This window comes from Hemibagrus wyckioides, linkage group LG10, assembly GCF_019097595.1.
Source record: "Hemibagrus wyckioides isolate EC202008001 linkage group LG10, SWU_Hwy_1.0, whole genome shotgun sequence".
Classification (NCBI taxonomy): Eukaryota; Metazoa; Chordata; class Actinopteri; order Siluriformes; family Bagridae; genus Hemibagrus; species Hemibagrus wyckioides.
In genome coordinates, this window is record NC_080719.1 from 12,973,895 (window position 1) to 12,991,343 (window position 17,449).

A 17,449-nucleotide genomic window follows, 5' to 3' on the forward strand; every position below is an offset into this window, starting at 1 on the left:
TGTAATAATAACCCTTCCAGTGTTCGAGGAGTAAAAATCTTCCCCTGACTTAAATCAAGCATGAGTCTTGATCAGGGTGTGGCACAGTTCTTATTTACTCACTCAGAAAGGAAATGTGAAAAACATGCAGCTCCTGAACGGTAAAGCAGCGTCATGATTGTATTATAAGCTCACATCCATTAATGACAATATACAACAGAATACAGTCCAACTTTCCAGGAGAAATAGCCACATGTCAAGTTGGTTCCACCTCCTGTCACCAAAAATGCAGTGAGTGAGATCATCTATGAAGCACTTTTAAACCGGTGTGTTTCTCTTGGTAAGAATGGGAGTAGACATAATGCTTTACAATCTCAGGGTTCAGTTGTAACTGCGAAGCAGCCGAAAGCGTCCGAGTTGCAGATCTGGCAGCTGAGCATATGGTTTGAGTGCATCAGAGATGTAAGGAAGTCTATAAAAGGCTTTAAAGCAAATCATAGAATCTGAAATTGGAAATTAAGTGAGATTCATTTTTTAATACTGTTAGTAAACAGTTTACACTGTCAGAGTTCGTCATGCTGTTGCTGTTCTAATCTTAAAGAAAAGCCGAGCCCTCTCAAACCCCACCCGGCAAAAAAAAGTAGCCACCAAAACAAAACTGCTGTTTGGTTTCGTTTTGGTAAGCAGTGCATGTCGTTGTGTGTGTTTTTGAGAGTCATTGTGTATGATAAAGTTAGGTACATGCTAAGTGAGAGTAAAGGTAGCAGTGTTATATATGAAACACAGCTGAAGAGGTACAGAGGTGTTTGTGGAGTCAGCATTGAGGTAACCGTCTGATCACTAGCCATGAAACCATGACACCATAAAACTCATGGTCTGACCAGCAAACATTCCATCCTCACTTACTATCGTCCCACGATACTGTACATGAAGCTGCTGCTGTTGGTGGATGTGACTAACATCGTGTCTAATACTTACAAATGATATAAATATTTTTTATGTTTGAACTCTTCCAGGTAAAAGCACTCCAACTAACCTACCCGGATCTGTGGATTCAACAAAGTCAAGCGATCCCTTCCAGCCCTTTGGCTCGGACGCTAACGACCCGTTTCAGAGTAAAAAGGGCCTCAGCGACCCGTTTAGTGGCAAAGATCCGTTTGCTCCATCTGCTTCAAGTAAAGCCACTAAAGATTCTTCCTTGGGTTTTGCAGACTTCAGCTCTGTAAGTTGAGCTTAGTGATACTACTCTTCTTGTCCAGTCCACCTTTTTTTTTTTCTTTATTGTTTTTTTTTTTTTTTTTTTCTTTGTTCCCTCAAACATTCTCTCTGCTTTCTAGTGAGGTTTCTGGAACAGACCACACCATTTGGCTTCTGTAGCTCTCAGTCTATGCTGTTGCCTCATGCTGGCTTCTCTCCATCTCTACTGCCATTACTCTTTGAGATTAACCAACGTCGTGAAATGATGTAGAACGATGAGAGAGGGGGAAAATCCCCAGCAAACGTAGTTTATTCTGCAGCTGTACCGATTCCAGGGGCACTTTGACAGGAAAGGTTACTACTTCCAACCTTCCTGGGGCAAAAATTAGACTTTCATTGCGTCGAAAAATTGGTATCATGCACATTTCAGATCTTAATCTCTTACCGTATTATTTTCTTCTTAAAGCTGGTCCGAATGTTCAACCTTAACTAGGTACAAGCAGAAGGAATATCATTATCTATTCATATGTTAGGAATTAGCCTTGATGGATTTTACCTTTTTTTTTCTCACAACATGCATAATTTTTTACAAAACCTGACAAAAGGTTTTGACAAAAAAAGAAAATCCAATTATCCTCAGACAAAATTCATTCTTTGAAAATCAAAGATGAGAACGTCCATGAAACAGTCACTCTCTCGATAAAATAAAAATAAAAAAAGATAATAAATAAGACTAAATAAAGCTTTTCATGTTACTGAGAAATTGCAAAGCAAAACTTGCTGACATGTGAGACTGGCACATGATTAAGGCAAGCATAGCATTAAAACATTGTTTTAATGATCTGTTTAAAGTCAGCATCAGGTTTTGGACCCATAGCATGCTGACAGAAAGCCACTGTTGGACCATTAGCATGGCCTTTTTTCCCCCTCACATTTACGTTGCTTTGGATCTTCCAAATGTTTTTCTCCCAACAGAAATGTTTATAAAGTGTAGACGTTTGTCACAATCTCATTATTATACATGTATGTAGTTTAAGATGACTGTTATACAGGAAGTGAGAAGGTTGTATGTATGTTAATCTTGTATATGCTGAGGGTTGTTAATGGTTGGGGTTACTGGCAGTAGGGGGCTTTTGGAGGTGCTTCCATGGTGACTGGTTGACAGGAAGGAGCAGTATCACTACTCAGCTCTCAGCCTGGAGATTTCTCAGCATGGGATTTGTTTGTGCATCCATTATTTTTTTTTAACTCATCTCTAATCATCTCTCTCCGCTGTCATTCCCCTGTCTTTGTGCTGTCTTTGTGCTTTGTGCATGCACAGGGTTTTGCGAAACTGTTTATTTGTCCATCAGTATTACTGCTCAATGTACAATATTTTCAAAAAATCATTCCATCGTTTTTAATCTTAATAATGATGGTCACCTCTGCCAGAAAGTGTCTTTATGTACGGAGTAAAGCACTCCTTTTTATTATTTTGTGCTGTTGTAGAAGGAAAATAATCAACTGTGGTGAAGCAGACTTACTTTTACCATGGAGATGTTGATTATTTTCCTATAGCAGTGTTATTTTTTTAATAAGTTTTTTTTTTTTTTAAATTTAATTGTTCCTTTTTTTTCTAATTCCTTGAGCTTTTTATTTATTAAAAAGACATTGTCTTGCTTTTTATTCATTTATAGTTTCATGTACTATTGAGAGAGAGAGAGCGCTATAGCTGCTCCTTCACTAGCCTCTTGCTTTTCTTTCTCTGTGCACGTTAATAAGACTTGTCCTGTTACTTGCCCGTGTTACTCTGACACTGGAGACTCCTTCTTTATGTAAACATCTCTTTACAGATAATTTCCCAACGTTCATGTACAAATTACTATAGAACCAGTGCAGTATTAGAAGAGCACATTAGTATGAAGCTGTAATGTGGAGCTGCACTGCTGTTAGAGCTGCTGTTATGGAAAATGAATCAGTCAGAACACAGCTCTTCAGCTTGATGATTTTTCTTTCACACTCCTGTGCAGCGGTGACCTTGTTCTCGTCAGTGCCACGCCTCTTTCTTCTGCAGTTAATCTGATGTGCATGTTGTTCTCATGTCCATCCTGTTTGTTCAGTTTCTGTTCTCAAAGGAAATGGAATTTTTGCGTTTCGGACCCTCCTATTTTGAAATCAGTGCATGTTTCATTTTCCTGTTTGAGTTATTGCTTTCAGATAGTTTTATTTAAAAACCAATGTGTTTTATTGGTGTTAGTGGTCTGTTCACTGTCCATCCTGCCCTTTGTCTGTGTGCAAGTCAGTCAGTCCTGTGTAACACCTGTTTTCTCAAAAACAAATTTGTGTGTGATCTAATTTTTACTTACAGGGAGTGGAAAAATGAAGGTAAGATCATCTGAAAATTTGGTAGAAATGTAAAGTGACTTGCATAAATATTCACCCCCCCCAACCCCTCCCTTTACACTCTTCCATAAGTATGGAAGAAAAGTGGGATGATGTCATGAATCTCCATTGAAAATAACCCTTACTATTCAGGTGATAGGAAAATATCAGAATGGTGTACAATAAAATAACATTATATTTATGATTGCAAAAATATTCACCTCCCATTTCTTTACAAACTCCTTAAATTGTCTGTGCTGCAGCCAAAACCCATCTGAAATCCCATAATGCGTTGATTAGAGTTGAGCCGTGTGCAATGAAGGTGTCACAAGACCTCAGTATTCATCCACCTGTTCCTGGATGAACCAAAAGTACCTTTCTTTTTACAAAACATACCAAAACAAGCAGCATAATAAACACAGGAAGCTATCAAAACCGTTTTCTAGAAGAGCATGAGTCAGGGTTTGGATATTGCAATCATCAGTCACACTGCCATTAACTTCATTCTTAAATGGAAAGAATATGATACAACTCCTAAGCTTAGAGGAGACCTTCTACCAAACATCAGTGACTAGGTACAGAGAGGCCAAATGTAACTCACTGTAATGCTACCACCAGCATACTTCACTGTTCTAAGGAAAAAAAGAAAGTTTGGAAATCCCACTTAACAATTTTAGAGCCATTATTATGAAAGAATATTGCGACTCTGTCTAGAGGAAGCTGAAAGAGGAGATTAGTCAAAGAAGTAACCAAATTCATGGGCTATTTTTGTAGATTCATGATATAAAATCCCAGTCAAGTCCATTTCAGTTCCAGGATATAAGAATACAAAATGTGGAGGTGGTCGAATACTTACAAGACCCAATATTTATTAAGAAGGAGGACATTTAGTAGATAAAATCAGGTGTAACGTATTGGGCATTTTCCTGGTCTGGGGTTTGTTCAGAACACCATTTTTTGTCAAAACATCTTTCACCAGTTTCAATTATTTTCTATATTGGCTGGGAAGCTGAGATCACGTGAGAATCATGATGTTTTCTGCATCCACTTTATAGCACCAAGTCAGAGGTGCAGATATTTACAGATCAGCTGTTTTGATGGTCATTGTTGACAGAAGGCCAAACTGGAGAAACACTACTGCATTAATATTTCATCTGTCTGTGTTTGTATTTTAGTTTAGTTTCACACAAATCTGTGCATCAGTGTCTACTGTTATATGTGCTAACTTGTTTTTTGTCAGCACTGATCACGTGCTCCACTTTGTGTTTGTTTTCCTTCTTTCTTTTCTCATCCTCCAGTTTGGGAATGAGGCGCAGCAGATGGAGTGGGCCAAGCGCGAGAGTGAGCGAGCTGAGCGTGAGAGGCTGAAGAGACTCAGGCAGCAGGAGCAGGAGGACCTGGAACTGGCCATTGCGCTCAGCAAAGCTGAGATGAACAACACCTGAACCCCGGCTCCTCCCTCTCCAACACCATCTTTACATCACTGCAGCAGAGGAAAGAGTGTGTGTGTGTGTGTGAGAGAGAGAGAGACTGAGAGAGTGATGGAGAATGAGTGTGTGATGAGAGAAAATGTTTTTAATGTCTTAAACATGTTTTATTTTAATGTAATGATGGGGCAATCCATGTGTTATGTGAATGGGCTCGTTCATTCTACATGCACTGAGTTAACCTGCACTACGCTGACACTGTGTGTGTGTGTGTGTGTTTGTATGCCTGCCTGTGACAGAGAGAGAACCTCTACCAACCATAGTGATTTTACTCAAGACAGATACAGTTCACACACACTTCTTCTTTACCCCTAAGACATGTTTGGTGTCGGTCATTTGCATTTTTAGTTTTTTTTTTTTCTTTTCTTACGCATGGGAAAATGTGCAGTCCAGTGGAGCTGAAACATCAACCAAAACACATGTTGTCTGAGTACTGTTAGAAGAAGCATAAACTGGATGAAGCTCATAGGCTGCTGAACTCCATGGTGGTAGAGTCATGGAGAGTTAACTTTTTGTTGGAAAGAGTTCTCACAGACCTGAAGCATGTGAAGCCAACCAACCATATCTTTGTGTACTGCTGCATCACAGGGCAGTGGAATACACTGGGAAAGTGCTGACTGCCCTCTTCCACATACATGAGTTGTAGGTGGAGCGTCAGGATTCTCCTGATGTAGGCCAAATGATTTTCAGTGTTCCTCTTATCCAACACCGCGACATTTTAACTTCCTGTGTCTGCCACTGTTAAACATCTGCAGAAACAGTGCTCAAATTTCTTATATATAAAAAAAAAAAAGACACCAGACATTTCTGGACTACATGTGGGGTAAAGTAGAAAACTGGATAAATTCGATAAGATACAATTCATTGTAAAGCAAAACGCTAAAATGAGAATGCTAACGATTTCTTACGTTTCTAGACAGTTCTGTTTTTCCTCGTCACAGACTCAGAGCTGAACTGCATGGTACATGACTGAGGCATAGTATCATAGTATAACATTATATATATATATATATATATATATATATTGGGGGAAAAAAGGATTTGTAATAAGCTCTGTTCTTGCGAAGTGTGAAAACCTGATCAGAAATGGTACAGAGTTATTCCTTTTATCTTTTGTACTGTTTCTGTGTGTGATTGATGTGTTTGACTGGTGTGTAGAGAAGAGTCATGCTGGACTTGAAATAATGCTTTCTTCACTTGAGAGCACAGTGCTGTATTGTAGGTCTGACACACACAAACACACACACACAGCTCCAGTCTCTGCACAGGTTCAGATTTTCTTTGCCGAATTCAGCTCTGTAATTTGTTAGTCTTCATGAACTCATGATGTATAAAACTCGACCCTGTGCAGGAGAGACTGTGAAATAATCCATTTACATTTTGTTTTAATTTGCTGTCCGTAACCGAGACGCCTAGCGTTTTTTTTCCCACCCCAAAATTAAAGCTCATTTGTTCTCCATAAGCACAATCCACTAAAGATGGTGAAATGTTGTAACGATATCAGCCCTGATCATGTTCCAGACTGTGATTAGAAACATCTTATGAACAAAATTCTGCTAACTTTGCCAGTTCCCCGCTTTACCCTTTCAGTATTAATCAAGATGTTTCCTGAGTTCTTTTACTAAAACTTTCCTGTATTTTACTTGAACCGTATGCTGCCTGCCATGTTTAAACCTGTGGTTTTAATATTTTGAGTTGTTGAAGTGAATTTGTTCTTGTTCAAACTTTCTCACCATGGACACATGGACTTTATAGACTTCCTCAAGCAGAGAACATTAACTGTTCTCACCCTTCAGCTGCAGTCCTCTGTGTGGGCCGTGGAAATGAACTTGGTTCAGGGACTACCAGAGTCGAAGTAAAGGTGCCGCTGATATTCAGTGTGCTGTTTAGAATCACTTGCTAACTGTAACGTAGCCTACTGAAGGACAAATATTTTTGGTTTGCTCCTGTAATACTCCTTCGCCAATCAGTTGTGTGATTTTGTTTATTATTTGGTTTTTTTTTTTCCTCTTCTTGTTATGAGTAGGCATGTGCAGAAAGTTGAGAATTTAGGCCCAAAATCAACACGGAGATGGTGTGATGTAAAACACCTTTTTTCCTTTTATACCACAGCAGTTCATTTTTATTGAAGAATGGCATGTCGTACTTTTTATCCGTTTATAGTTATTTAATGCTGAAGTACATCCATGAAACAAATTTCTGCGGTCACTTTTTTTTAGTAACCAGAAACATTAGTCCTTCCCTTACATTTTCCACGTTCTCTTAAAGTTACTGAGAAACCTCAGAGTATAAACTTCCCCTATCCTCATGTTGTGTTGGGAAAGTTATAGCTTTGCTGTTACTAAATTGTGACGCCAGAAACGACTCCCAAAACTACATCCTAAAAGTTGAATAGGTTTTAGGAGCATCAACCCTCAAGATCCAGTGGATTCGGTTACTATAATAAAACAGTAACGTATCAGAAGAGCACGTTTTATATTAACTGTGATTTGCAGCTGCTCTACTGTCAGAGCTGCTGTTATCAATGTTTTCTGATCGATCAGAATCCAGAATTTATGGTTAGACAGCTCGAGCATCAGCACATGCCTACTCAGAAGCAGAAACCTGACGTTTTTAGTTCAGCATTAATTTAACAGTGTTACTGTATTTGTCTGGATGACCTGTTTTTCTACGTCCAGACCTCCTCTGAATAGATTTCTATCTGAAAATAACTCTATTGTTACATTGAATTTCTGTACAGAAAGATGTTCGATTCTGTTAATAGCTTACACCATCTTAAACTTTTATTCACGTCCTCTTTTATTTTTTTTTTTTAATTGTTTTTATTTTTTGGGAGCTAAATAACACACAGCCTCACATTTCATTAGATGCCCACTTGTGCTGTACTCGTCTTTGTTACCTCCATTGTGCAATAGTTTGTATATTTTTATTTGTGTACTGAAATATCTGTAATCTCATTTTAACTCTTTTATTTCTGTTTGAAAATGTGAGTGTTTTAAACGCCTGTTGACGTCGAAGCAAACGATCTCGCGCCGGTTGCGCTCTATTTTTCGGGCCTGCTTTATTCCCTCGCCTCTAGACAAACGACAAACAAACCAAATTATTAATCACCATACTGAAATGCATTTAAATAAGTACATAATGTATATCACATGTTATATTTGTCTTATTAAAAAAAAAAACAAACAATAACTCCAAACATGTAACTGGAAGCATTTAAAACGATTTGAGAAATTAAGCGTCACTAGAAAAGCTTGGATTTGTTTGAAGATGCCAATGCTTGCTATGTGGTCCTTTGTTTCACAGAATAAAATATACACCATTTCAGGTACATAATTGTGTCCTCCTTGATTATTTGATGATAAAATACTTATTTAATACTGATGTTCTTTTTGGGTGGGTTGATGATTCTACATTTTATTGCACTCATGTCAGCTAATTGAATTGCGCTTTAGCTTCACGAGAGAGTTATGACTGAGAAAATGAAAACGAAGCACAGCTGCAGTATGAACCTGTGCCGACGCTGGCTAACTCGAGCCATGTGAACTAACAGGAAATTCCAGGCTATGTTTTTTTATTTACTTGACATGTGTTGATGGTGGTGCAATGAAAACGCTGGAATGGGGAGTCAGATAGATTCGATTACCTGCCAAATCCTCTGTCTCGTGTTTACTTGTGCTGCATTCTTTTCTGCTTATTTACCTCCTTTTTCCCTGGAGGTCTTTTTCCCTGATTTCTAGAGAATAAATAATACAAATTAAGCAACATTCAAATGGCTTTTAGGACTGATTCGGCAATTTTATGTAGATTTAAATCTTTATTGTAAACATTCTCAAAGTCCTGGCTTATTATTCATTCAGCTTAACGCATGTTATTCAGTAACTGCTGTGGAAAGTGAAAAGTGGCTCTGAGCCTTTATCAGAATTATCTGATTTGCTACCAGATGCAAAATCACACTTGTGTGTCTGAACATTCTCCATCTTTTAGCTCTGTAGTTTTTTAGTTTGGCTCAGAGGGGTGTGATATATGTATGTGTAATCAAGACATCAAAAATCCACTATATGGTCAAATGTATGTGGACATCTGAGCATCATACCTTGCCATCCACAACCTGCTACCACTAAGTGTGAAGCAATTAATTGTCTTTGTACGCTTCAAGCCCCAAATCTGTTGCTGCATAAAGCAAGGTCCATGAAGACAAAATGCCTCAAGGTTGTTGTGGAAGATCTCCTGTGACCTGCACACAGCCCTGACCTCAACCCCATTGAACACTTTTGGGGTGAACTGAAACGTTGACCACTCCTTCACTAATGCACTAATCCCCACAGCCACACTCGTGTGAAGTATATCCATAAGAATGGAGATTATTATATCAGCAACCAGGGTATTAAATCTGGAATAAGATGTTCAACAAGCACCTATATGTAGGATGGTCAGGCATACACAAACTTTTGGCCAATCACACCTTTAATTAATCCATTTGGCCTTTACCCCAGACATGGGATGCATGTAGAAAATATGACATAAAATGTGACACATGAAGCAGGCTAAACCAACCGTTTGGTAACGCTTATAAGTTGCCGGTTTCAGTGGTCTTATGAGCGTCAAATCAAGACAATCTTGAAAACAGAGATGAGATGCACACTTTCGAGAACATTTCCTGACTCAGATATGCTTGCAGTGTGACACACCCAGTCTCATTTAACAGTGTATTCGTGGATTGTACAAGTATTTATGAAGGAGTAGTCCTCTTTTTTATTTTATTTTATTTTTTTATTTTTTTTACTAATTTTAACTAGTAATTATTAAAGTTGGTTGCCTTAGGAGAAACCCTAATCTAGATGGGTATTTGCAGTTATAGATATGCTTTAAATATATATAAAACATTTCCTTTAAACAAAATATTTATCTTTCAAATAGGTGAATGTTAAATGGCAGAAAATATTTTTGTCTTGTTTTGATAAACCGCTAAAGGCTGATTGATCCTGTTAACAAGTCCAATTTAACATCCAGTCCTCAACACTGTGTGGTTTCCACTCCTGATCCTGGAGTTGCTTTGCTCAATCCACCACTAGGGAACCAGCAGCAAGATTATAAACATAGTGTCAAGTCTCTTCTTAGATCTCTGAGATGACCACAAAATATATTTCAGAATGCACTGTCTCCTGAAAGAGGAGACGTGGTTGAAAGAAAGGAAAAATAGCATCAGGGTAGCAGTGGGGCAAAATTTAAACAAAGCGATCTCGAAACATGGTGAATTAGCGTATAGCAAAAACTACAGTGGCCCTAGAACTGAACCCTGCAGATCTCCCAATGAAAGAAGCAATCATGTGAATGTGATGACAACCAGATCGAAACCAGATGAAAATGGATACCTATAGTCAGAATTAATTAGCCAGAAAATTATTGTCAATGTTAGGGCCAGGGCTAGGAACCACTGCAATAACGAAGTAAATAAACCCTAGCACTCTTAAGGGATTTAATATTATTGTAACATTTCACCTGGAGCTGCTTAGAAAATTTTCTAAATTAACTAATGATTAATCTACTGTTGTTTTACTTTTCACCATCAGCGACACAACATTAATCCTTTTCTCTGTAGGATATGGCGGAAAATAACTATCTGCAGGTGTTCACTGAGCAGAATGATATTATTTTGGGAAAACGTGAATGTTGTGCTTTCGACACGTGTGCATAGTGGTCCGCTGAGAGTTCTGGATGTCAGGGCAGCACATATCATACCGGTAACACAATCCCTCCTGCATGTTCGAAACATGAGTGTCCAAGACATAAACATGGGGTTAGCTGGCTCAGGGAAATTCTGTTTTTAAGATCTGCCCATAATACAGTTAATGTTCCTGATGGCGTGCTGATTTAAGGCTGAGATCTAATCTGAGTTTGGCCTACTCTTGAGTTGTTCCAGATACAGTGAAGCGGAGTGTGTTTAATCGGCTGGTGTTGGGACTGAAAGCTCTCTGTAAGTCATGCTGCCCTGGGGGATATTGTGGTACTGACACAAACAACTGGATTGTCAAGTGAGTTATACTAGTTAATGGGAGCCAGATGGATTATGCTTGTCTCTCAGGCATGGGGACTATCCCCTTGCGCTCGCCACGAAGGTGTGCATGGTAACAATGTGCAGAATAAGCGATACCAGATCCTGATGGTGTCGTCACCATCTCAGCAAGATTTAATAGCTCAATTCTCTCCGGTCCATATTGCACTGGATGATTGATTCTGTAATACAAAGCGTGAAGGATCACTTGTGCCTGGTGCTCTCGGTAGAACAAATTACCCAAAATTTAAAGTCAAGGGGGTAAAGCTGGACCTGATCCAACTCCTTCTACTATCCTAACACACAAGTCACTCTACAACATGGAACCATGTTGATCCATCCCCAGGACTTTGCTCAGGTAGGAAGAGTAGGATCAGTTCAAGATTCCAAGTCCTGGACTTTTGGTTGATTTCCACCCTAGGAGTTGGATCAGTCCAGTCTTCTCTCCCTGGACATGTGATTCGAGTTGGATCAGATCTCACTCTTTCCTCTGGACTTTTGTTTAACTTTTCCCAGGTATGAGGAGTTGGATCAGATCCAGACTCCACCTCTTGGACTTTTGGTTCAGCTTCACCCAGGTATGAGCAGTTGGATAAAGTCCAGGTTCTTGAACGTTTGCATCTGCAGTAAAGGATACTCAACGCTTCCCTAGCTGCTCCTGTTGGGAAATTGCAATGGCATTCCAGCAGGTGGCAAACTCATCCTGTGGCATTCCAGCATTCTCAAGAGTCTTACATCTGTGTATACAGCCAAATGGGTTCAACTCATTCCATCCATTCCAAGGATTCCCATGTAGAAACCCACGCAGAATGATTTCTTGCTTTTCTTAAAGAAAAAGAAACAACTCTCTCATGGTACAGATTAAACCATTTAGGATGAAATTGCTTGGCAAATGGCATCCCACCACTGACAATCTTCCACTGTTTCACTACTGAGATATGCATCGTACCATCCCAGAATGTTTAGAAGCACTTTCCAGATGGCATCAATAACGGTGTTGTTTTACCTCCAGTAGACACCTGCACTTCTTTAAGGTTTGATTGATATGATTCAGAATGGGATATATTTTACAGCTTCTGGTGTTTCGTCCCTTTATTTGGTATCCCTTGGATTTCTACTGAAGTTGATATTCCTTAGACTCTCCTTTCAGACGAACAACTATGATATGCTTAACACATCACTGACCAAAAACATGTCTTTGGAATGTATCACTGTTTCTGAAGCCTGTCTTCAATCTCTCTTTTTTTTTTGGATTGTAGGAACTCAGAGAATGAAACACTCCTCTAACACTGATTTTTTGGGAAGAAACGTGGTGAAGACTAGGTTGTTGCAGATTGCTGACTGACTTGTAACCCAAAAAGATTTCTTATTATGATTCATACTAACAATCAACAAGAAAATCCCTTTAATATCTGACTAATTTGCAATTTCCTGATGAGTGAGAAGACATTATGCTGTAAGGAATAAAACAATTTTTGTGTTGCTCTGATATCGGAAAACAATCAAGTGGTGCGATGAAGTGGAGTTATGTTATCACCCCGGGGTTGAGTATTTTCCTCGATTTTCCTGAAGCGTTTTATTCCTCCTACACCACAGTAGTTTGCTGATATTTACGTGTTTTTTTTATTTATTAAAGAATGACATATCATAATTTTTTAATTACATTTGCTCTTTTAAAGTTAATAGCAAAATATGCAGTTTGCTGTGTTACGGAAAAAGCACTCCCTGTTGCAACGCTCTGACCCTGGAGACGCCTTCAATAAACGTTAAATAAATGTTTCCTCCCAGAAGGCTTCATCATATCAACAAATAATGTTAATTCTTAAACTGACATGCAAGTGATCCCCACTTATCATACACACACTTCACCTCGTTGTGAAATCTTTACAAGTCATACTGTGTCCTGATGATCTGAACAGATGTGTGGAAGCTGATATGCTCAGTATGTTCTGTATAATAATAAATGAAAGCAATCCAAATGAACAGTTTTACTCCCAAGCTGAAAAAAAGTGATTTGAGAAAACCTGAAAGTGATATGAGAGTTTTTCTGTTTTGCCTTTTTGAATATGCCGGTCTCAATTCCTCTTTTATTTCAAAATAACACCTTAATCTCAATTGAATCTGATATCTCACATTATCTTTCATCTTGTCCTGATGTTGCAACTCTACTGAAGATGTGACCTTGTTCTTTCAAACCAAAAACATTGTAGACACAGTGACATTGAGTGAGATGTTTATGTTGGTATGTTGGACAGGATTGTGTTCTCTTTCCCCTTTTTGTAAAAGATATTTTAAATAATCTCATTATTTTTCTTAATCCTCTAGATGCTTGTAGGTCTTATGTTATATATCTTTTCTTTTACATTTTTGCGTTCATATTATCAGGCTTTTTTTTTTTTTTGTAACTGAAAATGTCTGAATCCAGTTGAAGATAAGGCCTGATGTTAAACGTTAAGGGTCATGAACTCTCATTACCTCAAAAACTAACAGCTTTTGAGCCTCTTGAACAGAGTCGAATCTAGCCGAGCCTCAGCTCAGAAAAATGCTCAGAGCTCACTAGGTTTCTTCAAATATCAAAACAATGTCTGCTGAACTCGTGCAATTTGAAACCTTATAAGATGAACACAAAGAAGAGAGATCATTCAAAGAGATGAGCTCTCCCTGATGAAGTCATCACACCCAACACAACGTATAGAATCTCAGTTAAGTTTAATATGTACAGTAAATACACTATTTACATCACATAAATTATGTACAAGTCAAAAGACTTTGTCCCAAAAACACAGTTCAAAATTGTAGCCCTTTTCATGTCATGTTGAACATGGGGACAGTTTGTAATACAATTTAAAATACTTATAAAACATTAAAATAAAAAATAAAAAAAAGACCCTGATTTAAAGGTTAATATACAAATATACTGTCCAAAACATTCAGTTTTCACATGGCTTGAGTGGCAGTTTTAAAAAATAAAAACATTGTCTGAAAGCTTATTTCATTTTTTTTTACATATAAGATCATTTTATGGCGCTTGAGATGTATAGTCTAGATGCAATTTATTTAAAAATATAATAATAAAAGGCACGATCGTGACGTGAGAGGCACATCATGTTGCATGTTTCTACTGATTCCAGTTGCGTCAGAGTTGTGCAGGTCCAGCCTACTCATTCTTACAAGTGGTTCTGTGTCTTTTCTTTTTTTAATCTTTGTCAAATATAAAAAAAAAGTAGTACCAGCTACATCATGAGAGGAAAATGGTTGCATAACATTCAGCACAATGTCCAGTCTATAGATTAGAGTTTCTCAAGAAGCTTGGATTGAGAACCTCTGCTGTCTAAAGCAATAAAAGAAGAACATCTTAATCGTCACAGGATAGCACTGCGCTTTAGTCCATGCTCGGTTCCAGGTTCTACATGTGGCGCTTCATGTGCAGTGCGAGATGGTCAGACCTGGAGAAGGCACGCTCGCAGAGGTGACACTGGAAGGGTCGGTGACCAGTGTGCTTCCGGAAATGACGAGTCAGTTCATCAGAGCGGGCGAACTTCCAACCGCAACCTTCCCAACTGCAGTGATAAGGTTTCTCACCTGCCAAAGCACATCATACAACATTTAGATCTTCTCAGGATATTCCATCTTGCAATAGATTAAACATTTAATCTTGCAACAGTTAATATCTGCTAATTATTTTAGAAATCTTACCTGTGTGTGTCCTTTGGTGCGCCTTCAGATGTGAGCTCTTGGTGTAAGTCTTGCCACATCCGGCGTAAGTGCACGTATGAGTTGCTGTTCTCTTCCTTGGCCACGTGCGTCTCCCCCTCTTTGGTTTGGCGTCTAGCTCTAACGGGGACGAAGGAGGTGTAAGGAGAACCCTCTGCCCGCCGTTTGGCACTGCCATGGTGTCGAAGCGAGGTGGTGCACTTTGATACGGGAGCTGTATGTGTGTGGGGCCGTGGCATGCATAGCTCTGTGAATATGGCACCGAGTGGCACAGCTGGCTCTGAGCGTCTGTGTTAAGTGCGTTGATCTCGGCTGGGCTCAAAGGCGGCGTCATGCTCCCTGATCCCTGAGGCGAATGAGCAAGCAGAGGCTGTTCGTAAGCCCTCATGCAAGAACTGTCGCTCTCTCGCTTAATTTTAGGCACCATGCCCACTACAGGTCCGTAACCATCCATACACGGCTCCACTTTGATGTGCTCTGCGACATCCTGATTGGAGAACGCCGACCGGACCAGGAATCTTCCCTGGACAATGGTGTTGCTGTTGGGAGGAGGATGAGGAGGAGGTGGGCAGTATGTATCCACCTCTGGACGCAGGAGCTCGGCCATCAGGCTGACGCCGTAAGGTGGTGGAGAGGTGTTCAGCTCGGGCACTGAATACACCGAAGAAGGAGCTGATGTGTACACATTTCTGCACTCCTGCATCCTGTAGTCGTTTGCCACACTCATGCCTTGTGCCGAGAGGCTCTCTGACCCTGCCGTGTTGGCCAGAATAAATTCCAGGTCCAGGTATTTGTCAAGGTCTTCATCATCTCCTCTAACAAAGGCGCTCATGCCCTGAGACAGATCAGCTGAGCAGCTGGACAGCAAGGACTCATCCTTCCATCTCTGCAACAATAAAAGTAGGATTTAGCTTGCTTTTGCACTTGATCTGTTTCATCATTTGGAAGACATTTTATTTCCCCAGAAAATATTAGGAATTTATGCTTGATATTTTAACTTAATCTAGTCTTCAAGAGTTCAAAGCTATATATATATATATATATATATATATATATATATATATATATATATATATATATTATATATAAAAGAATAGAATAATGAAAAAATATCTTTAAACTAAGAGACTTTTGCAGGTTTTGTCCGAAGCATAATGTGCTAGAAATGATTTTCTAGATCCCCAAATCCCCTAAAAAAGATTTGCTGTACCTTAACACGTGAATGCCTTTAAACACATCTACCTGAGGCGCGTTCTTAAACATTTACGCACGGTTCTGTGCGTTTAAATTCATTCACGTGTTAGGGTTCGATACATCACAATTTTCCACGGATCTTAACCAACAAATACGAAATTGGATACTCACGTTTTCCCAGCATTTTTCCCTCTGCACGGAGAAAGTTGAAATGGATGGCAAAATGGTCCCGCTTAAGGCCATCTCCAGTCAATTCAGGAAAAGTATTCAAGAAAGAATTTCGTTCTCAAGGCTGCTCGAGCTTCAGGAGTGAGCAGCCGTGATCCGTGCACCAACACTGTGTACGTATATCTGCGTGTGTTAGTAAAGAAAACACTCCAGCTCGTGCTCTGTCTCTCTTTCTCCTTTATGTCTCTCTATGAAGCTGCTTTGCGCATAAATACCGACGCGAGAGCTCAGCGCCGACCAATTGCGCGAGGCGGAGGAAATAACGCAGCGCCCGGCCCTAATTTTAGCTCCAGTATATATACCCTAGGCGAACTTTTTAGTCAGAGCTCGGAGCTGCTCTAGGAGGTCTATCGTGGAAGTTTAACACGGTTTCAAAGTCACATGAATTCACTTCACACGCTTATATATATATATATATATATATATATATATATATATATATATATATATATATATTCTGTATGCGGACATGCAGTGGGTTTCTTTTGGTAATCGATGAATAAATGTGTTGTGAGTAATTAGTGACCACATACTGTGATCTTAGACTGTAAACCATATTATTAACATAACCACATATACTTTTTTTCTCAGGGATGCTTCAATACCATGACTGGTATTGTTTATCAGTTCTATTCCCTGCTCTTTGTGTTTCATTAAGTTTATTCCACACTAAAACATCAGTGCTCTGGATGTAATTCACCATTAGAACCAACTAATTGTAATGTAAACAATGTTCCTATAATACCTAAAAAAAAGGTGATAGAGCATATTTAATGTAAAACCCACCACAATGAGTTCATACGCTAAAAGCGAACAGTAGCTGGACGATGGAAATATCTGCAGTACAAAGCTAGTTGCGAGAACATAGCATAGCCTGCGTGTTCTTGACGATCAGCAACTTTTCACTGACAGCAATGAATTCTGAGAAAAAGAAGACTATGGCATGTAGCTTGTACTTACTTACAGCTGTATAGAAGCATTTGAACAGAATAAAACGAAACCGGTTCTCCTCAGCGGCAACCCTACTTTAGCCAAGCTAATTGACGGCACTTAATTAATGTGTGTTGGATTTAACATGAACTCCCTAGCCAAAGTGCATGAACATACTTGTGAATATTTTAATGGCTACCACTTAAACTGCTGAAACAAACAGCTCAGTAACATCTGTGACGCAGCTGATTTATTAATAGAATGTAGGTTGCTCATTTTGGTTTCAGTACTGAAATAGATAAGT

At 39.1% G+C, this 17,449-nt stretch overlaps 2 protein-coding genes across 4 annotated transcripts in view; one reads left to right on the forward strand and one right to left on the reverse strand.

Moving 5' to 3' along the window:
• eps15l1a (epidermal growth factor receptor pathway substrate 15-like 1a) overlaps positions 1–8,360 on the forward strand; it is a 31,646-nt gene extending 23,286 nt beyond the window's left edge. For 2 of the 3 annotated variants that reach the window (XM_058401169.1, XM_058401170.1), the window contains exons 24-25: positions 996–1,201; positions 4,836–8,360. In XM_058401169.1, coding sequence (XP_058257152.1) covers positions 996–1,201; positions 4,836–4,982 — 353 coding nt within the window. In that variant the 3' untranslated portion in view covers positions 4,983–8,360. The remainder of the gene's footprint in view (positions 1–995; positions 1,202–4,835) is intronic. The other variant, XM_058401171.1, reaches the window with a different exon arrangement.
• A 5,411-nt stretch (positions 8,361–13,771) lies between these two features.
• On the reverse strand, positions 13,772–16,413 carry klf2a (Kruppel like factor 2a). Its single transcript, XM_058401240.1, has 3 exons — positions 16,159–16,413; positions 14,776–15,679; positions 13,772–14,661 (listed from the first exon to the last, which is right to left on the reverse strand). Exons 1-3 carry the CDS (start codon positions 16,228–16,230, stop codon positions 14,486–14,488), a joined length of 1,152 nt encoding a protein of 383 aa, XP_058257223.1. The 5' UTR covers positions 16,231–16,413; the 3' UTR covers positions 13,772–14,485.
• Positions 16,414–17,449: the final 1,036 nt, after the last annotated feature.

Excerpts from the sequence above, each read along its gene's own strand:
- klf2a (XM_058401240.1), bottom strand. The coding sequence starts at position 16,230 with ATGGCCTTAAGCGGGACCATTTTGCCATCCATTTCAACTTTCTCCGTG. Across the intron at positions 15,680-16,158 it reads GGGAAAAATGCTGGGAAAAC|AGATGGAAGGATGAGTCCTT; the intron begins GTGAGTATCCAA and ends TTATTGTTGCAG. Across the intron at positions 14,662-14,775 it reads GCACCAAAGGACACACACAG|GTGAGAAACCTTATCACTGC; the intron begins GTAAGATTTCTA and ends GTGCTTTGGCAG.